At 48.0% G+C, this 21,750-nt stretch overlaps 1 protein-coding gene across 12 annotated transcripts in view; it reads right to left on the minus strand.

Annotated features, from left to right (window-relative positions):
• MSI2 (musashi RNA binding protein 2) overlaps positions 1–20,335 on the minus strand; it is a 238,470-nt gene extending 218,135 nt beyond the window's left edge. For 9 of the 12 annotated variants that reach the window (XM_040532880.1, XM_040532875.1, XM_040532877.1 and 6 more), the window contains exons 1-5: positions 20,199–20,335; positions 19,950–19,990; positions 19,755–19,836; positions 19,375–19,459; positions 15,298–15,339 (exon numbers count right to left, since the gene is read on the minus strand). In XM_040532880.1, coding sequence (XP_040388814.1) covers positions 15,298–15,339; positions 19,375–19,459; positions 19,755–19,836; positions 19,950–19,990; positions 20,199–20,260 — 312 coding nt within the window. In that variant the 5' untranslated portion in view covers positions 20,261–20,335. The remainder of the gene's footprint in view (positions 1–15,297; positions 15,340–19,374; positions 19,460–19,754; positions 19,837–19,949; positions 19,991–20,198) is intronic. The other 3 variants (XM_040532879.1, XM_040532874.1, XM_040532871.1) reach the window with 1 other exon arrangement.
• Between the last annotated feature and the right edge of the window lie 1,415 nt (positions 20,336–21,750).

Here is a 21,750-nt window from a genome sequence, read left to right on the forward strand (position 1 = left end):
CAGGATCTCTGTTCAGTGCCAGCAGCACACAGACAGCTGTAACCTCGGAGGACGGGGCACCGTGGGCGCCAGCAGCCCTCCCCAGCTCCTGTGGCAGGACCCACAGCCCCGCAGCATGCTGCACCCTGCAGCCCCTGCTGCCAGGAGCAAGAGCTCCCCAGGTCAAGTCAGAGCTTTCTGACAGCTGAATGGAAAGGCTCCTCCAACATGCACGGGATGGAACCACTGAAGAGATGCTAAAAGGTTTGTGTAGAAGCGACCAAACATCCCAAAAATCAGAAGTGGTAAAATGCAGGAAGACCAGCTTGGGAGACTGTGGCTCCCAAGGACAGGCATAGTAAAGGTCATTAACAGCCTCTCCTCCCAAAATACCTTCTCTAGGGTGCCCGTTCCAATAGCAAAGCAGAAGCAGTTCAGCTGAAGATGCACAGTGTAGAAAAACAGGTAACTCTGCAACTGAAGTCCATGAACTGCGCCAGGAGATGCAAGTGTGTTAACAAACGTAAAGCTCTGGCCAAAGCACTTTGCCTCTCATCCAAGCTCACTTGTATGATGTGGCAATAATACCAGCTCTTTATCTCATAATTGCTGGGAGAACACATTCATACTACAAGGTACTGCAAACTCCTTAAAAACCAGGCTCTGTGACTGCAAAGTTTTCAAGTAACGAGACAAACCGGGAAAACGTCATCAATTTGTATTTATTTAAAAGTTTAACAGTCTACTGAAGTGAAAAGCAAAATCTAACTAGATATGGGAAAAGATACTCTCATCCTCCTTTGAAAATAAAAAATTAAGCACAGGGAGAGGCAATGCCACAATCCCCTGTAACAGACAAGCCCAGACCCCCTGAATCCCAGACCGGTGCCTTTGTCATCACGCTCAATAGAAAATACAAGTTATTCAGGCAGGCTGACTACTTATCCCGCGCTCCTGCCTGCTCGCTGGAAATTGCTATTCTAGGAGCTGCCCAATCTGTAACAACTTCTGGATGAGTCTGCATTTGATTTCAGGGCAAAGGCCAAGCCAAGAGGGAGACCCCGTGAAGAACTCCTCCCTCCAGCCTCAGCTCATTTTTTTAAGGCCGTCTCAAAGATGAGAACAAAATGCTTTAGTGCTCACAGGGGCTAAATATATGGAGTTCGAAAATGAAATACAACCTCCTTTCAAAGCCGCTGATAGGCAAAAACTATGTTCTTTAAAATAAAATGCTGGAGCAGGGGTGGGAGTCATGCAGGACCAAAGGTTTCTTTTAAACTGACACAAACAGAACTGCCTATTTCTCATGTAAATTATTATTTTTTTAAATCATAATAACTACTGCAAGTCCAGCTACCCCTGTACATAAAACCCTTTCCACATACATATTTTCCTGGGGGAAAAAAAGCTTATCCCCACAAAGGAGTATGAAATAAATTGCTTTACTGAAGGTTAATAATATCCTGTCGCCGTGGTAAAAGACTCAATTACAAAACCTTCAGAAGAGCTCCCAAGGAACTCATCTGCCTGCAGTGACAGAGGCTTAAATAGCCAAAATACACAGAAAGGCTAAGCGCTTCCCAAAAGAGAGGAAAAGGGGAAAAAGATGGGGGGGGTTAAATAAAAAACCTGGAAATTGGACACTCAAGGTTATAAAAAAACAAAAAACTGCACACACACACAACGATGATTCCTTTCTGCACACACAATTCTCTATAATCTCAGCAAGAATTATGGCCTAGGGAGACCAGCACTAATTTTAGTATCAGATTTATTATGCAGCAGGGAGCAGAAATCAGTCAGGCCCGTCTCTCACTCCTAATGGGCAGAACTAGATCACGCTCCGGGAAGGCTCCGCTGAAGAATAGCTCGGGCCTGGTGAAAAAACAAAGCCCCTGGGGCTCCCCGGAGCACAAACACACTGCGTTCTTAGAAGCCACAATAAAACATGATGATACTCCTCGTTTCTACAGCGCTGCCTGCCAGAGGATCCCAAATCACATCAGTCAGAGCTTCCAGCGCCTCACGGAGCCGGCCACGGTGCGGAGCAGGGCGCAGCCTTCAGGGTGCTTGGGCTGGGGCCCAGAGGGGCCCGGTGCGTTTTACCTCCCCGACAGGGGTGCCGTTCAGGCAAGTCCTCTGTGGGCAGGAGGACGGCTCTGCCTGGCCCTCAGGAGGCTTCCCGGGCAGCGCTGCACCGCAATGGCAGCGAGGGCAGAGGCTTAGGGGCTGCTGAGGAAGGAGCCAAGCGCTGCCACCCGCACCGGTGCTGGGGGGGGGGGGGGGGGGGGAGAGTCCCCAGTGCACCGTCCTGCTGCTGCTTCAGCCCCCCGGCACACACGGAGCATCCCCCAGAAGTTAAGTGGACGGCAGCAGAGCGCCCTTCTCTGCTCATCTCTTCCCCTCCCTGCCCCAGGCTGTTTGCAGAAGCTTCAGCGCAGTGTGCTGCGCTCCGTCCGCTCTTCTCTACATATTAAACATTTTCCAGCCTAGTCCCTGCATCCGTTTGTCCCCCCTCAGACAGTGAACAACACCAGCACCATTGTTAAGATGCTTTGAATGCCCAGTGAAACCAGGCCTACTTCGAACAACTGTTTCCAATAAGCCAGCATCAGCCTTTCACAGAGGGCTGTCACGACTGACTCACGCCTGCTCCCCAGCTCCCAAACAGCCCCGCGATGCAACACCAGGGCAACCTTTGCACAAAGCTTTGTCCCCTCGTGGAACTGAAGACAACACAACACCACTCACACTGCACTGGCCATGGCTCAGCCAGGACAATGCCGGCTTCACGAGCCCTCATCTCCTCACTTTAACCAGGGCAGAGGCGACACGGGCACAGCCCCACAGGGGAGGATGCACCCGAGGCAAGTCAGCAGCAGCCCTCTTTGGAGGCACCGGTTATTTCCACCGGTTTGGACGTTGCAGGACACGTGAGCAGCACTTCTGTTTTCCACATCCATGAAACAAGAGCGATGACAATCACTTAGCTCATCTCCATGTGATGCGAATAAGGGTCAGATTTGAGCTAGTTCCAGTCATTTCAGCGCTTCAGTCTTTTACAAAAAGAAGATGCTGATGTCTACAGAAACCTGTGTCCCGCAGACTTTCAACTACATTTTCAATAAAACTTCTCCAAGAAGCATTTTTCGTTGGCATCTCACTAAGATGAATACCAGAAACTCTCAAAATATCACTACCTCATTTTGTTTTCAAATAGAAGCCAGGCAGGAACATGCTTCTAAAAACTGCATTACCTTACTTCTTTGTGTATCTAGGCACTTTACTAGTAGTTTTCTAGTTGTGTTTTTGAAATGGCCATGAGTGTATCAAGCAATTTAGGAGCTTTGCTTTGACCTGCTCTAATGGAAGCTTACAGTTAGCTCCTGCTAACCTCAATGACGGCAAAGACAACCAGCAATGAGTAATTTAGAAAAGTCCACCTGAAATGTACATGGTCACTCATGGTTTTTACCTAGAGTAAATAACAGATAACAGTAAATAATAGTGCTAATGAAAATAGATTTAGAAGCTGTGAATTCTCCTGCATGTTCTCCTCCATCAAAAGAGCTGCCTTTTTGCCTCCAAATTTTATGGGGGGAAAACAAGAAAAAACATAGCAGTTTCTTGTCCAAGAAGTACCTCCGTTACCCCAAAGTCATCCACAAAACAGTTCACTTACAGCCCAAACTTAGCCCTGGACTACTTATGTCCTGTTCGTTAAGAAATCACAGAACTACTCCTGGCTCCTATCTCATTTCTTCCACTGACTTCCTCAGAAACCCTGAGCAGCTGACTTCGATGGAAGTTATGAGACTTAGAAATGTAATTCAGGCATTTACACACCTGCCTGGAAAACACAAAAAGCAGGAGAGCAAGGGACAGAAGAGACAGCAATCAGGCCCTAGTAATCCTGGCCTCAACCAAGCAAACTTGAACCATCTATCCTGGTCTGCTAACTTCAACGCAAAACGCCAGAGCTCTGCACGCACTGCTGCTTCTACCACTCTGGCTGCCAGGCAGCAGAAAGTCTCTCACATTCCTTAGGACAGTGAAGACCTAAGATCCTCCTTACAAAAACAGGGACCAGATTACCGTTCGGGAATGCCATATTAGATTTATTCACTCAATTGTACTGGAAGTGCAAGCTCTTCTTCTACAGAACAGCCCCATGTCATGTACACGGCACCCAGCGAGTCTACCAAAAACTACTTGTACATTACTGCTGCACATTTCAGACCTGCCAAGCAGCAGGAAAATAATCTTGCACATAACCACCAAATTACCTCTTCCTCCCTCTGCCTCTTTACAGCCTAGAGCACATTTTTGCCCACATAACCAGCACCAATAAGCAGGCCAAGCAATTCAGGACTTGCTCTCTGATCTCTGTTCCACCTCAAGAAGCGCTTGGCAGCATCCATTTGTCTGCCTTGATCCAACGATCTCCAGTTCTCGGCAAGACAAACAGGTGCTGTTGTCCTTCTCTCAGCTGGAGGAAATTCAGAACATTTCAAGGAAACAAAGGGATGCACCCTCCGCAGATGAAGGAATGCACCTGCCAAAGACCTCTAAGAACATTAAGAAACAGAAAATTTTCTTTTCATCTTGTCCATATAAGATGCTTACCCTGTCAACCACGTTCCTTCAGTTGCAAGCTGGATGAAATAAGGTTACATTTTCTGCAAGGATACTTGTCCTCCCTCCCTTTTTTCTGAAGCCATCATTTTCAAATGAATTGACACTTTATTTTACTTTCCACATATTGCAAGAGATCAGGATTACGCAGCATCAGCTGAATAAAGTTCCACACACACTCTCATCAGCTTGATGTGTTCAGATGACAGTGATGGGGACTATAAAAGCATGAAGACAGATAATCACTGCTTATGTCGGCAATTATAGTTTCAATAAAGTTTCTTCATGGCTCTTTAGCATTAAAGCCTTTGGACTGGTAACTAAATTGCTTTCATTTTTTGTATTTTATGTTTTGCTTTCTCGACCCCCCAACACATACAAATAATTGATTGAGAGAAAAAAGAAATGCCCCTACTAAAATATCCACTGAAGATACCTCAAAAACAGCAGCCCAGAAATCTAAACTGACTTCTAATAACTACAACAAAATCAAAGCCAGGATCACAAAACTTTGTGGGAAATCTTAACCATGGACGGCTTTCAGCTATCATTTTATTTGATCTGGAAGATACAACATAGAAGATGTGACCGGATTAAAACAAATCAAAAAAAAAAGTCACACAAGACAAGCACAACTCCCTCTTCGTACATAAATTGCTGCGGACATCGCATGCATAACCCAACGCTTTGATCACGGTTCACGGTGATTCACCAGGATTAGGCTGACTTGGGGATTTAAAGCACACAGGCACCTGGCAGGAGACTCTCTCCAGCTCCCCTCCGCGCCACCCACCCACCCACGGGATGCAGGCTGACCAGGACAGGGACCCCCAGGTGGGCAGCGGGGGACAGACAGGTGCAGTTCAGACACGGCACATCTCTGGCAACGCGCCCCTCGGTGGAGGCGCATCGGGACACACTCCTCATCCAGGAAGGAGGAACCGCCGCAGCCACCTCTCCAGGCACCGACAGGGAAGGACGAGGGCCTGGCTGCGAGCAGCGGTCACGGTCCCGCTGCACAAAGGAGAACGCCAGGCTCCAGGAGCTGGGCCACGGGGGCGGAGGAGCGTCCGGCATGGCTGAGCGCCCAGCTCTGCAGGGAAGAGAGCAGCCAACGCTATCTGGAGGCAGAGGGCCCCCAGGACACCTGCAGCTTAGCATGCTCGCTCCTCTCCTCTCGTTTCTGAGGGCACCAGGACCGGCCTGCGCTGCGAAGCGGCGCCGTGCGTGTTTGAGTCCGCTGCCAGCCCCTGCCCTCGCCTCCCGGAGCCGCCAGGCGAGCGCTGCGCCCCAGCCCCCATGGCAGCCCGCAGCGCCACGTGACGGCATCAGCCGTAACTCGCACCACAAACCACCTCTCGCACACTGTGGCCTAGCGCCCTTATCTTGCTTCCCCCCTCCCCAAAGCCTCGCCCCGCCGGTGCAGTTCGGAAACCCGAGCACGCAGCAGGAACCTCAGCGTTCAGCAGTTGCAACCTCCACCGTGCCCCACAGCACCGGCACTCTTGAGTCAGGGCCTCCCTCCTGAGTTCTCAATCAAAAGTCGTTAAAAACAAAAAAACCTCAGTTTAATCCCTCAAACAAGTCACAAAGAGCTGGCAGCGCTCGATACTGCTTCGCTTCACGCACTTCCTTCCCAACGTCCAGGGACGCTGTCAGCATCTCTTCAGAACAGAGGAGACCGTTTACCTCACAGCACCGAACCCGGGGGTCAGGAAACAGCTGCGTTTTCTGCCACACTGAGATACTCTGGATAATCCCTTGTGCCATTTTTTCCTCCAGCCCTTGTTTCTTCAGGGTCAATGGCAGCATCCCCAGCAGCATCAGGGCCTTATTTCGTCTGGGTTCCCACACACTCCTCAGAGTCCCATCTCCACGACACTAGGCTGTGCTGACCTCGGTGCTCCTGGGACACGAACATCATGGCACAAAGCGCAGGTTTTCAGGGGGCTTTATCACCGAGTACAGTTTGAACAGGGTGAAGACCAAACTTCAGGTGTGCTGCGTATTCAGCAGGCCACCCAGCCAGGGCCAGAGTTATCGAGATAACCTACAGCACTGACTGGAGAGGAAGGTCGGCTATCTAGTACAAATATATCAATCATTAAAAAACGAGCAAACTGAAACAAAAACACAAGGGAGCCCCAGCCACCAGACTGACACCCCCCCCTGCAGCTGGCTTGGCTGGGCTCGTGTGGGACTCACACGAGATCTCCGAGGATCTTCAGGACGCTGCAGGGAGCAGAGGCACAGCGTTTAACACCACAGCCCACAGCAGCCCTGCACCAAAAGGTGGGGTGCTAGCCCTGTGTCCTCAGCAAATTCCTGCGATATTTCACATCTCCACATCAACTTCAGATTTCTTTTCCATGTTTTCTGTTCCCTTCTACACTTCACTAAGCACACAGTGTTGCTTTAAACTTTGCGGGTCTGCCAAACACAATGCCAGAAGTAGGAAGATTTCACCAGCAAATGAGCATCTTCTATACTTTTCTGCAACATTTTGCAAACCTTTGGCAAACATAGGATAAACACCGTGTATGCATCAGGCTCAACGTGCAGCTCAGACTCCGAGCAGAGAACAGCACCTGTGCATCTCTGAACATAAATGATTGATAACAGGGCCAAATGGAAAACTACACGTTTCCTGCTTTCAGTAAGTGCTTCAGAAAAAACACGAGCAAGGTCCCTGCAGCAGCACCTTTCTCCAGCAGTGCACCCAACAGAAAACCAGTGCTAAGGGTTTGCTATTGACAAGCTTTTGCCACAGTCCATGCCTCCAGCTTGAGCGATACCTCTCAGTCCAGCTGGATTTACAGATGCTTGGGACAAACACTCCGCTCTTTGCAAACTCCTTACACACCCCATCAAATCACCCTTCAGGAGGATTCCTGTACAACATTTATATAGCAATTCTAACAAAAACCTCTACTGACTCTCTACCTAGTAGGTTCTCTATTTCTGCCAGCATTCAAGGAGCTGAAACTCTTGCTGGCACTTCACAGTCCTTATTTTAAACAAATCAAATCTTCAGAACGCTTTTTCTCCCTATGCTCCTCACCTTCCTGTTCATGCAAAACTGACCCACAAAACAGCATCAAGATGAGCTCAGAATCTGGAATACCAGAACAGAAAGGAAAACAGCACAGGACAGGTTTGGGGGGACTAGAATTTCATATCCTCTGAGCAATACCAGCATTCCCAATGAGCTGGGCTAAGCCACAAGGGCTGGAACTGCTCCAGGGCTTTGCCCAAGTTCCCAGCCAAGGGAAGAAGCACAGAGGCCTTGCTCTGGCCGTATCTCACAGTTACGAGGCCCATACAGAAGAAAATAAAACCAACAGGACTTAACAACTTCAAACCTTGGGAACTACTTAATTCACTAGATATTAGTTTCTTTCCCCCACCCCACCGTTTTCCCTCCCACCTGCCAGGCCACCTCATTACTGTCACTCTACATCAGCTCTTGCTACAGTAGTTTTCTTGGACCTTTGCCCCTTCAGTCAGCTTGAAACCTCTTCCCTATTGTACATCAGAGTCAATGGGAAATTAATGCAAGTCCTTGCTGGGGGGAGGGAAGGGCAGAGGGAATGACGCTTTCTGCTGCTGTTGATATTACTTTCCCCTCACCCTTCTTGCCACGTACACTTCACCAACATATTAAGAAGCCCTGTTTGCATTTAACTGCTCTTGCTAAAGTCTCTGGAACTATTCCTCATGTGCAGTGTTTCAAAAACGTTAGCAGGGTAGGGTCCTTCTTTCTAATCTAAAGCTCCGAGTACAATCTTAATACATAAATTAAGCCTACTTGATCACAACAATACATACAGCTGCAGATGTCCCAGCATGAGGAACGACCAAGCAAGGGCAAAGCACTTCCTAACATTCTTAACATTTTCTCTGCACTCAAAAAATAAAGGAAACATTTTCAACAGGAGAGCAGCAGAACGTCAAAGTTTAGAAGTAACTTATTAATACCGCATGCTGATCCGACTACAGGGCTTCACATTAACTTGAAAGTTACTCAGCAAACCACAATTTCTACAGCAATATCATCTCAGAAACCTAAGCCACGTTGAACACTACTCACATAGTTTACAGAATTATTCCAGTGACTAAGGCAAACAGAATGTGTGATTGCAGGACTAGAGACTAAATTAAGCTTAGACGATTTAAAAAAAAATAATCAGATACTACAGAGACCCAGCCTCATGCTTGCAATTACTTTTTTGAGGCAACAGCAGATTAGTAAGTATTTTCTTGTGAGAGAGATCCTCTGGTGGAAGAGAAAAAACAAGAGAGATGAAACTGACTATCTGTGAAAGAGAAGTGATGGAACTGACCGTATACAAAGTACTGTCAAACACACAAAGTAATCTTTTAATCTTTTTCTGCTACAGACTCCTCAGTTCAACAAAGCATTTAATAACGTGCTTTTAGTCCATTCTGATTCAGCAAAGCACTTACCCACATGCTTATGCCAACTTAAGTATATGCTTAAGTGCTTTTGCACAATAGGGACAGAGAAGATTCAGGCCCTGCAGATGAACCAGTTTCTGAAAGAAGCCCTTTTTTTCCCTCATAAAATGACTGGCCCTATCTACAGCTTCCCTTCCCTTTAGGGCATGACCCAAAATGTGTTTGAAGAGAACATTAAAATACAATTGAAAAGTCAAATAACTATTAGGAACAGCAAAGACATCTTCGGGTGACTTAACAAAATAGAAGAGCTGTTCTTTTTCCTTCCCAGCATAGCATATACCTTGATCTGCATACATCACTTTACCCCGTTTCACTAGCTCTCCTCTAAAAATAAGTTAGAAGTTCCCCTAATGCTTTGGATTTCACAACATTTATGAGACTATCACCAGAGTCAACAGGCTAAAAAAAGAATCCATTAGCATTAACTGGGCTGTCACTGGCAGTGACAAATAAATGAATTTGATGGTTTTAGATCAGTCATTAGTAGACCTACCCCCGGGCTGATAAAGGCTCAGCACTTTGCAGACGAGATGTACTCAATCTGGAAGCAGAGAGGAGTGTACAAGGGTGTTAGCATGCTGCTCTTCTTCCATCTCCCTATCCTCCCTTATTTCGGACCCCTTCCTGGCATATCCGAGCACCCAGGTCTTAGTGCAGTAAAGTTACGGCTGGATGCCATTTAAAGAAATCTAATAATAGGGAAAAACAAAGGGAACGGAGAAACACATTAAAAAAAAAAGTTAAGCAATGTTCAATTTTAATTTTTAAGTCAGCAGTAAGTTAAAATGAAAAATACACTAGACACAGCTTTTGTGTTTTTGTAACACAAAAGACACCCTTAGGCAATGATAATAGAAAGACATTTTACACAAGAACAGGACAGTCTCTGGGGATTAAGGACAATGTGAGCATCTACCTGAGTGTTTAGGGAGAAGAAATATATGTTTACATCTCCAAAAATAACAAAGCGAGGAAAATCCAGCTCAGCTCTTGCCTCTGACAAAACTCACTGCACTCACAGAATGCCTTGCACAGCCACTTTTTCCTCTGGCTGCCAGCATGAAAGAACAGAGATCATGTTCTGCCTCAAACAGATCACAGAAAGCAAGAAGCTGAGCCCAAGAATAATGGGTTTTAAAACCCTGATCCTCTACTACCTGAGAAGATCAGCCAAGACTCAGACTCATCAACTTTTTTGTTTGAGCACCTGATGCCAAAGGGAGACGAGTTTCAAGAGCCGCTTACGCTGAACAAGGCATCTACATCAGGGTAGGTTGAAGGTACCCACGCACTGGCCATAAGCTGCAAAAAGAAGTCCCTCATACCATTTGGCAAAGACGTCATACTCTGTATGCTGAAGATAAAGCAATATTATTAAGGTACACATATATGCCCAATGCCAAGAGCAGTAAATACTACCTCTCTTATTCTATCCAGACCTGCAAATGCAGGGGAATAAAAAAACAATAACAACAAATTTAATAGCAAAAAGGTCTGACCTAGCTGCTCTTGAGCCTGATAGGAAAGGAAGGGTGGCAGGAAAGGAAGAATCCTAAGCTCTGCTAGTGTGTTCAGGCCGCATTCTTTTGAAAAGGACTTCAAAGTCTACCCTATACTTAAAGCAAGAAGGGAAGTAGTGGGACTAACCCGGAGGAGTTTAGAGGAAGAAGCAGGGGAGGAAACAACAGAACTCTTGATTTCCAAGGTCCATCATTTGCTTTGGAATAAAACCTCTCTGCTACTCTGGCTCATGCTTATCAAACAGCCAAGGGATGCAGACACCCCACCTACGGTTAACTTAATTGGAATCAGACATCCAAATCCACTGTTTCACTTAAAAAAAAAAAAAAAATCCCAGGTTAGCCTTGGTATTATTTCAAAAGGGCATGCCCTCCATTTGCCGCTCTGGAACAGCCAGCTTCACATGGGTTTAACCAGAGCAACTCCAATGAAAGGAGAGTTGTTGATGCTGTTTTTCACCCAAGAAGGAGGAACAGATGTGTACAACTGCACCTCTTGCAATCCATCGGCCCGGCCAGACAGGAAACCAGCTAGTCCACAGACAAGGTATGCACAGTTTGCAGATACACTGGCTGACTTGAGCACAGAGATGCCAGAACTAGTTATCGGTCCTGCGCTGTCCTCTGTCAGGATGAAACATACCTAACAGAAACACCGGTATTCAGCATCACCATTCGACTACCAGACTAAACATCTGTCTCACCAAATAAAGCCCTTTTGCTATTTTGTGCTGGACAGTCACCAGAATACTGTGCCCAACCAACGCAGATCAGATCCCAAATTACAATACACAACCCTGACAAGAACAAGCTCTACTCCGGGTGGTCAGCGCCCAGCCCACGGCACGGCGCTGCAGGAGCACCTCCAGCAGCTCCCAGCAGTAGTTGGGCTGCCCCCACAGCCGCTGCAGAGGACGCAGACTGCAGTCGCCAGGTCACACATGGTGCTGGCGAATGCTGTGAACACTGCTACCGGTAGCTCCAGCTTGCTGACTTGCCAGACCAACTCCCAGCCGCATGCACCATGGCCTCATAGTAGTGCCAGAACAGGATCCTCGGTCCCATGCTGGAGGAACCCGAGCACAAAACACAACTCAGGGAGTAGCCTCGTTAACTGCAAGTTTGGAGTGAAGTTTTATCTGCCTCTGCCTCACGCACTGCTTTGCACAACAAAGCATCCAAATATCTGTACCAGTAAGTTACACAAGCATACTTTCATGACCAAAGAGCTTCTTCATGGACTGAGGCTGCTGTATTTCTGCTCTTCAGCTTTGTTTGGTTTTTGCCCCTTTCCCCTTTAAGTAACACTCTCCAAGGAAGGGGGAGGTGGTGCAGGGGGTGGAAATTGCTCCCATTTGAGAACATCTAGTGAACGTGCTAAATTTGATAGGGCTTTTCCAAGCTAACATAGCAGGTAAGGTCGGAGCTGACAGGCTGCGTATATCACAAGTCAAATGACAGTAGTCTTTGGTATTCAAAAAAAAGGGTACTAAACTACTTCCTTCCCCCGCCCACCCAGTCTTGGCTGCTTTTTAAGGATTTTTATGTCAGCAGAGTTACAAACAATCAACTGTTAGAGAGCTCCTTCCAGCATTTGGAAGCAGGACAGATTGTTATCAAGGAACAGCAGCCTCCAGAACATGGATGTGTATTCTTTTCATCTCGCTGACAGCCATAGACTGGAACCTCAACGAGTCAAACCCCTGCAGCATATTCCAAAAACAATGGCTTCAAGTCATCCTGGACTTCACAAGGAGAGAAGGATTACACATCACTGCGTAATCCACTGGAGGCAATCACTGAGGATTTTCTGCAAGGGTCATTCTCAGAGAATCAGGGAAGAATGCTCCGCTGTTACAGCCTGCCACTTCTTGCTCAGTAACCAATTTGCATCACCAGAGAGGTGTCAAATCATGAAGATGCAGTTAAAAAAAGCCCAAAAGAAAGCGTTTTACTGGGACACGGTCTGAAAGAGGAGGCCCAGCCAATTAAAATCGATCAGAAGAGGGGAAGGAATGGACACAAATCATCGTGCGAGCACAAAAAAGCGAGCGTGACCCCGCAGGCCACAGCGAGGCGTGATCTGGCAAGGAGGCGCGTGCGGCCCGAGAACCGCGGCCGGCCAGAGCTGAGCACCCTGGGCAGGTCAGGAGGGTTCCCAGGGGGAGGAAGGGCCCGGTGGAAGGAAGGCACTGCCAGCAGGCCCCGTGAGCGAGCACGGCCTTCCCGCAGCCCAGCCTCCTCCTCCAAAGCCCCGTACCCCGACACGGAGACCACTGGAGAGAGCTGAGCCCTTTGCGTTTGGCTACACACGCCAGGGAGGACGGCTGGTGGGGGAAAATGAAAAAAATAAAAAGTCTCCCCTCGCACCTAGAGAGAGACAGAGACATTTCATTAAATGCCATTAATCTCCACAGACCCAAGCATTAGCTAGTTAATTAGACTAAAGCACAGTCGCATTTTAACGGTGAACACTCACTATTCAACTGCGATAAGTGAACAACTGAAGTCCAAAACCTTAATTCAGTACCTAATTAAAAAAACAGAAAGTAAAAAAATCCAGATTATAAAATACAGTCCAGAATAATCTATCACGATGTAAAATCTGTTCTTCACTGCACACGATTTTCTCCAGTTTCATGATAAAGCCCCTTTCAAGTCTGTTGTCCCTCCTCCCCCCCAAGTACCCTGTGGAAATCCCAGCACCTTAGAAGGGACAAGTACGTAAAAAGCAGCCGCAGACAGCGCTGACCTCTCTCCAGACAGAGCAGTTCCTGCTAAGAGCAACGTACATTCCAGAATTGACCCCACACATTTCTCACCAAAAGCAAAAAAACTACCAAGGAAAGCTACTTGAAGAAAAACAAAATCCCTTTTGTAAAAATTTCCTGTTAAACAATGCAAAAATCAGGTCAATTTAACACACTTATATCCACTGCATAAGACATGCCCTGTTTTTGGTGTGTTTTTTTTTTTTAATTTATTGTTTTAGAAGAAATCGCAAAGGACAGTTTAACAGCTCTGTTGTAACTATTATTAACTTTTACAAATAGCACTATAGAAACAGATACCTGGCAGTTGAAGACAGTTTGTAAAGCAAATAAGCCTTTAAAGTTATTGGGCAGGGGGAAAGGAACAGCAACCACAGTGCAAGATCACTCTCATGCAAGATAATCGTCTTGAATCACGAAACCTTACAAATTTTTTTAAGTTTCCTGAATTTTATCTGAAAGACAGCATTAATTCAACAACATAATCCAGTAGCCACAAACCCCACAAACTATAAACTCTGCTCAGCGTGGAAGCAAGCCAGGCAACTCATTACTCACTAATTAGTTATTAGATATGTCCAATGAAGAAAAGAACCCCTAAATACTTGACTATATTAGTTTGGTTTAAAATTCTGCAAGTAGACTGTTAGCTTTTTTGTTGTTGTTGTTCGTTTTTATTTTAAAGAAATCACTAGCACCTCTCCTGCTGTATGTCTAAGGTTCTTAAATTACACGCTGTTTTTTCCAGATGCACACTTTGCACAATATATAATGTTATAGTTCCACACACCATTAAACTGCTTGCTTTCATAAAAGCTATACGCAATAAAACTGTTAGGTTAAATTTGCTCAGGTAATCTCATGCCATGAGCCTTCAACTGTTCTTCCGTATTATAAACATGCCTCTACAACTTTGCAGTCGTCTCCCCGCTTTTTAAACAGGATACCAAAGCAACTCAAGGTGATTATAGTGTATGCAAGTGGTGTACACCAGATAAATTCAATTCTTCCTATAGATTCTCAGAAACAAATCTTAAGACCAAGTTGATTATAAAAGTTTTCCTTTGGCCTCTGACTTTCAGAATTCAAATGCAACTGCCCACACATTTGGATCTGAAACTGATCTGTTGCTTTCATTAGCCACAGTCTAAAGAGCAACAACCACTTCTATTCCATAAGCAGGTCCTCCAGAGGAAATGGCACCTAGCGATGCTTCAGAGCAAGCATGCAGACAGAAGCATCGCTGCACACAGCTAAAGCATCTTTGTCCCTGTGCGGAAACCGGCCGCACTACAGCAAGAGTGCCCTGGAAGAAGGTCACTCCTCCAGCCAGCGGATAAGGGACTTAAAGCTCATTGTTTCACTGTTCTTGCAAAAGAATACCCTGTGGCCTGAAGAGTTCAGAGCTTCATCAGAAACTTGCTATCCAACACTTATTAAGTCTCCAAACACATCTCTGAAGTTATACAAAAGAAAACTTGCAAACAATGAAGGCAGAGATATATTCCCATCCATCACAACCACAGAACTGAAAGCTCAGCTCAAAACAAGCCCAAAGTCTGCACTTAATCCAAACGCTCTTCATAAACACCATGCAAAACACATTGCGTAAAATAGCATAACAAACGCGAGTAATGCAGCAACGATCTCCCACCACAACGAGAGAAGCCTCTGGTTTTCAGCCAGTGGCAGCTGAGCGGGACTCTGCAAGGAGACGGTTAAACTGGAGACATGTAATATCGCACAAAGCAGCTCTCCTGTAGTTTCACAGCCATACGCTGATACCCTTAAGACGCCATGCACTCCGGCTTTAAAAGCTTTCATTGCCAATTCCCTGTTTGAAACCTGAACTGCCTGGCAACAATGATTCTCTGTGTGCCTAAAATCCTATTATCGATCCTCCTACTTACCTTAGGCTGTGCTCGTCGGGGAAATGCAACTTTAGGGTCAATCTGAGGAAAAAGAAAGGGGAAATCAACAAGACAGCTTTTGTTGTCAGGGTTTGTTTCTTTTCTTTTTTTTAAATCACTGAATTATTAATCCCTCATTTCTCAGGCTTATAATTCAGCACACTGGGTCATCTAGAACTACTTTGGAAGTGAGAGATCACAGTCTGGGTTTGTCAGGTAGTTTTTTTGGCAAGGGGAGGGAGATAGGAATAGAGGAAGAAACCATCTCTTCCGTACATCCCCTGCATCAACTTCAGGGCTACGATCTCTGCTTGCACCCAGGGAGCTCTGTGTAGCCTCTGGGTGCTACCTCTACAACAAAACTGCACGCTAAACCATATCTGCATGCTCTGGAGGTTGCACAGAAAAATCAGCACTCCTGATCAAGATCTTAACCTGTTGTTTTTGACACCTGCACCTTCCTTCAGTTGGGCTTTGGGTTACTTTGTTTTTTAGTTTTCTGTTTTGTCAGCTGACTAGTAACACCACACAAAAAAAAAAAGAAATGCAAAACTCAAAAGTCAGATTATCTCAATTAATTATTAGAACTAAATCGTTAGAAGGAATGCAAGATTATCCTTCATAATAACATCGCTAATTGATCTGGTATACTGTTTCCCTCAAAAAATATGGGTGAGCAATTAAAGACTATGGGGTGGAAAAAGAAGAGAGCAAGACAAAACATGCAGGCACTTTAAACCATAAGGGACCAACTTCTTAAAGATTTTCCATGAAGGAATTACCTAAAGCATTCTTGAACGAAGCATGCTACCACAGAGACAAAAAGCAACAACAACAAAAAATCTGTTTCACCCCACAGTCCCTTGTTTCAAGGTACAGCATTGACTCCCATCATGCTGCATAAATTAGAAACCATGTCCACTTTGCAATTCCAAAATGCTACTTCTGCAATTGAAAAAAAAAATTCCACATGGGTCACCTTTAAAAATTAAAAGTTCTCTACCTGTCAAAAATCACTTGAAAATAAAAAGCATCATAAATAAATGGCTGGATGTGAATTAAAAAAATCCCACCTTCTAAACAGATGTCCATCTTAAATTGTCACTTTAAAAATGACTGTAATAAAATGTCTACGTGCTCCTGATTGCACCCGTATTTATTTTTTTTTTTAGCAGCATCTGCACACAGACACGTTCTAAATAAAGAGACTGGAAAAGGATCTTTCAAAGGACTAAATCCTACCTTAACTGTGCAACTCGCGACTGCTTTCCGCGTCATTTCTGACTTCGTAACGAACTTTAATTCTGATCATGCTAAGGCATATGTAAAGAAGTAGAGGCTTTGATAGTTTGGGTTTGGTTTTTGTTATATTCCCCCCCCCAGCGCCCCCAGCTAAACCTGAACAAGGAGATATTTCAATATGCTATTGTCATTCCTGTGGTGATTGGACTGATAAATAACCACGGGCCTCTCACAAAAATCAGTTTTACTCAATTAACATGTCAAAATTGCAAACATCACAAACATTTGATGTGCAACTGATAAACTAATTTGTCTGCATTGGATACAAATAGAGTATCTTTCCTTTTTTTAAAAGCATACCTGAGAAATGAGCGATTACATGCCACATAATTGTTCAAAAAGCATAAAAAGTAAAATTCTTTATCTAGAAAGCTAACCTTTTCATAGAGATTAACATTATCTACAAATATATTCAGCACTGACTAGGCATTTGTCTACTGGGGAAATACAACAGGTATGGATTTTCCACAGAGATACCTAAAGGTAGAGGCAAATATGCACGTTCCTACATTTGCTTCTGAAGTCAAAGATTTCTCAATAAAGGAGAACGTCAGTCCCACCAGAACGACATTGCTGCAGAGTCCCACTGGCAGAAAAAGTTGGGAGAGCCATTAAATTCTAAAGCAAAACAGTCATTTCTGAAGGTCAGTTCAAAGAGCATGGAGTTCTTTGCACCACAGCAACAGCACTTATTTCTTAAATAGGCGATTTTCCTTCACAAGAACTTTTGGATGCACACCATCAGCATTTTCAGATGAACGCTACCGATAAACATGTCAAATCCATACCTTTTGCATAACCCTGTCAACTATTTAAACAACAACCAAAAAAAAATTCTACCAAAAAAAAAATTAGTTAGTTAGGTACAATTCTACTTACTGTATCTACAAGTCCTCTAGGAAATGACTATAATACTATTTCTGATATGAATGGCCATTACCTAAACAAAGCTTTTAACGTAACTGTAAACAAGAGCGACGTTTCCATGCCAATACCCAACCGATCTGCCTCCTGTGCTGAACGTTGAAACAGAGTCAAATGCTATGTTATACTAAAGAACAGTTACTACAATACGTTTACAGATAAATGGCTGAAAGGGAGCCTGGCTAGCTCTGTGTGTTACTTTTAGGTTGCACTCTGACTGTAAGGCTGATTTGTTTATCAAATTGATTCAGTCATTATCACACAATCAAAATCGAGGCAAATTTGTCCTGGTCAAGCTTTTCACCCCTTCCCCAAGGAAAAGAAAATTAATATATTGCAGAGACTAAAGAAAAAAAGCTGGGGGAGGACCTAATTATAGGCAGAAATGAGACAGGGTGTCCTCCCATGATTTTTTTTTGAACTCTCGTTCAAGATACTGTTTGTCTTTGTTCTTCTTATCTAAATTTATCTTTTAAAACACATAGAGAATACAGCCGTACACGAAAAGTCTGGTGACTTTAATCTCCGAAGCACAGTTGAATCAGTTATCATACCATATCTGATTAAACCTAAAATCAAATTATTAAGGCATGTGAAAGCATGGGCTACGTGTTCAGACAAGCCCAACAGAATTTGTAGGTCAAATTAGAACACTAAATTCCACCTGCTTCTACAAGGGCTTTGGTTTTTTTTGTTTTCACAGAAATCACATTAAAAATCATACTCGTGTTTGCTCCCTGCTTGTTCTATGCCTCAGTTAACTACATCTCATCCACACAGGTACACGCAAGATGTTCCAGCCCTGAGACAGGATTCTCCCTAACACCACGCTCACGTTAAAACATTTCAGATCCAGAATGCACACTATAAAGGACGGTTACAGCAACGAACACATTTGATACGTTCAGCAGAAGCTCTCTGCCAGACAGTTGAACCAATACGATCCTTCCCTTCCCAAAACACGACCCTCCTCAGACCGATCGGTACCAGAGCAAAAATGACCTCTACCGGCGTCCTTTCCCCCACCCTCCAGGTTTGCTGAGGCTGAACACTGAAACAAAGTAAGGCACATGCAAACTTCATCATCCTTCTGCGTGGCCTCGATTGCAGGGAGAAAAACAGGGCCTAACGCTGCACACACGGGGCACCTATTGTTTGACCCAACGCTGAACGTGCACTATCAGGTCAAGGGGTGAACTTCATGTTTAAAAAGAAACAAAAAAAAAAAAAAACACATGCAAATGTAATGTTCATTAAAAAATAGATCAGATGAATAATCTCATGAGCGGTCTCCTTATGTTATCCACTGGAGACTGAGCATAGCAAAAAGCTTTGCAGAAATGACAACAAATCAGGACTTGGGCTGCTCTACCACCGCCAACCTCGAGCTCTCACACAGCTCCCTGAAATTACCGGGCAGGGGGAACCTCTCTGAAAAAATGGCTTAGGGAGTGACACCAGAGGCAGCTTTTGCGATCTGATGGTAAGTCACCCCTGCCCTGAGACACACACACCGCTAAGGAAATAAATAATCGATCGCAGCAAATAAAAAGTTCCCTGCGGAAAGTCTTCTGCAGCGGAACACCAAAAAAGTTACATTTCACCCTACAATTCTTTTCAATGTCACCGCTCGATAAAATACAAGGCTATGGGAGGAGCCAGCAGCTGCTATGGGAAGATTCGGATTGAAAAAAAAAAAAAAAAAAAGGAAAAAAGAAAAGTTACAGCGTTTCCTCTGTTAAAAGTGAACTCCGGGAAGGGGAAAAAAAAAAAAAAAAAAAAAAAGACAGACCCGCGGAGGCCGGGCTCAATGACAGCGTGACACGGCCGGGCCGGGCCCCCCGCACCTACCGTCTTGGAGTCCAGCTCGTGGTGGGGCTGGGCCAGCACTTTGTCCACGCTCGCCGGGTCCGCGAACGTAACAAACCCGAAGCCTCTGCGAGAGACAAAGAACAGGGAGCGGGGGGCGGGGGGCGGTGAGCACCGGAGGCAGCGGAGGAGCGGCGGCACGGAGGCAACGCCGCCCCCGCCCCGCGCACCCCCCCCGGCCCCGGCCCCGGCCCCGGCCCCGGCCCGGCCCCGGCCCCGTCCCCTCCCCGCGGCCGCCCGGTGCCGGCCGGGCCGAGCCGGGCTGCGGGAGAGGGGGGGGGGGGTCCCCGCCTCGCCCCGCCGGGCCCCGCGGGCGAAGTTCTGCGTGCACGGCGGCGGGGAGGGGGGGGGGGGGGGTTTACCTGGAGCGCTTGGTGGTGGGGTCCCGCATGACCATACACTCTCTGATCTCCCCGAATTTGCTAAAATAGTCTCTAAGGCTGTCTGCGGAGAGAAGAGCACAGAGGCAGCGCGGGGCGAGGGGGGGGTGCTAAACGGGGGGGGGGGGGCGTGAGGGAAGGGGGTGCGGGGAGGGGGGGGGGGGTCCCGGCGCCTACCTGGGGAGGTCTGCCAGCTGAGGCCGCCGATGAACATCTTGCTGGGGGGGCAGAGCAGAGCGGGGTTGAGCGCCGGGGCGGGATCGGCCATTTTGACGGGGCACCGCACGGCGGCGCGGAGCGGAGCGGGGCTGGGGGCGGGAGGGCTGGGGGGGGGGGGGGGGGCGGCCCGGCCCGTGCCCGGGCCCCCGCCCCCCCACCCCCAGCCCCGCCGCCGCCGCCGCCGCCGCCGCCTCCCCGCCGACTTACCCGGGGTCGTGCTGCGCCTCGCCGGGGCTGCCCGAGGTCGCCTGGCTCCCGTCCGCCTCCATGGCCGCGCGGAGCCCGCAGCGAGCCGCGCCGCGCCGAGCGAGAGAGAGCCCCGAGACCCCCCCCCCGCCCGCCCCCCGCCCGGCCCGGCCCGGCCCGGCCCGGCTCGGCTCGGCTCGGCTCGGCTCGGCTCCCCTTCCCTTCCCTTCCCTTCCCCCCTCCTCCTCCTCCTCCTCCTCCTCCCTCCGCTACCGGAGGCTCTCGCCGGAGCGGCGCTGGGGCAGCGGCCAGAGCCGTCACACGTGGGCTCGGCTCGGCTCAGCTCGGCTCAGCGCCGTCCCTCCCCCCGCCACCATCCTCCTCCTCCTCCTCCTCCTCCTCCCCCCCCCCCCTCCCTCCATCCCGCGCGCCACGGGGCGGGGCCGCCGCCGTCGCGTGGCCCGGCCGCGACGTCACCGCCGCGCGCGCTCCCGCCGCGGCCGCGCGCCCGCCGCGGCACCGAGCCGTCGGGAGCGAGCGGGGCCGAGCGGCCGCGGGCAGCGCCGAGCACCCGCGGCCCCGCCGCCCCTCGGCCCCCGCCGGGTCCCTGTGGAGCGCGGCGCCGAGTTGGGGGGGGGGGGGCGTGAGGTAACGGCAGGGAGCCGGACGGAGCCGCCCCGTGTCCCCCTCACGGTGTCCCAGTGGCCCCCACATCCCAGCATCACGGTGTCCGTGTCACAGTGTCCCCATCCCAGCGTCATCCCACTGTCCTGGTGTCCCCACATCACAGCATCCCAGTGGCCCCATCCCAGTGTCATCCCAGTGTCCCAGTGGTCCCATCCCAGTGTCCCGGTGTCCCCACATCCCAGCACTCAACACCCCAGTGGCCCCGGTGCCGGCCGCGGCATTGCTCCCGCCGCTGGCGCTCGGTGCCCGGCAGCTCTACAGCAGGAGGTGGGAGCAGTGTGGGGCTGCCAGCCTGGCACAGTCATATGAGGTGCCAGCAGTCAATTTCACCTAAGTTAAGCCCTTATCAGGGGTGCAGGCCACCCGCCCAGTGGGACCAAGCCACAGTGCCCTACATCTCCAGGGGCATCCATCGACTTCCAGCAGCTGCACCGGCCCCAGCCCCGGCCCTGGCCCCAGGGATGCTTTGGCCGTCAGGGGAGCGAGGCCTGGTTTAGGGCACCCCAAAACCTCCCTGATCCCGGTGCGGAATTGTACAGGGAGTGCGGAAAGGGTGAGCAGGGGGCAGCTGGTGGGCAGAGAGAGCTGGAGTGGAGCCAGCTGCAGCTCGAGAATGAAATCTGGATTTCTGTATGTTACAGAGAAATCTCTGCTGTTATCCCCTACATCAGGGAAAACTGTGGCCCGGTGGCTTTGGGCAGGCTTTATCGGTGCCGTCTCGTCTGCCTCTCCCTGCACTGTGGCCGGATTCAAGCAGGTGACCAGTTTCAATCTATTCAGTCATTTTTGCTATTTCTCTTGCACACATCATGTAGATTTACAAATTCAGCTCATTTTCAGTCAGCCTTCCATTACCCTGTTGTGGTTTTGCCCTTGGTGAGGTTTA

Source organism: Cygnus olor, chromosome 20, assembly GCF_009769625.2.
Source record: "Cygnus olor isolate bCygOlo1 chromosome 20, bCygOlo1.pri.v2, whole genome shotgun sequence".
NCBI lineage: Eukaryota > Metazoa > Chordata > Aves > Anseriformes > Anatidae > Cygnus > Cygnus olor.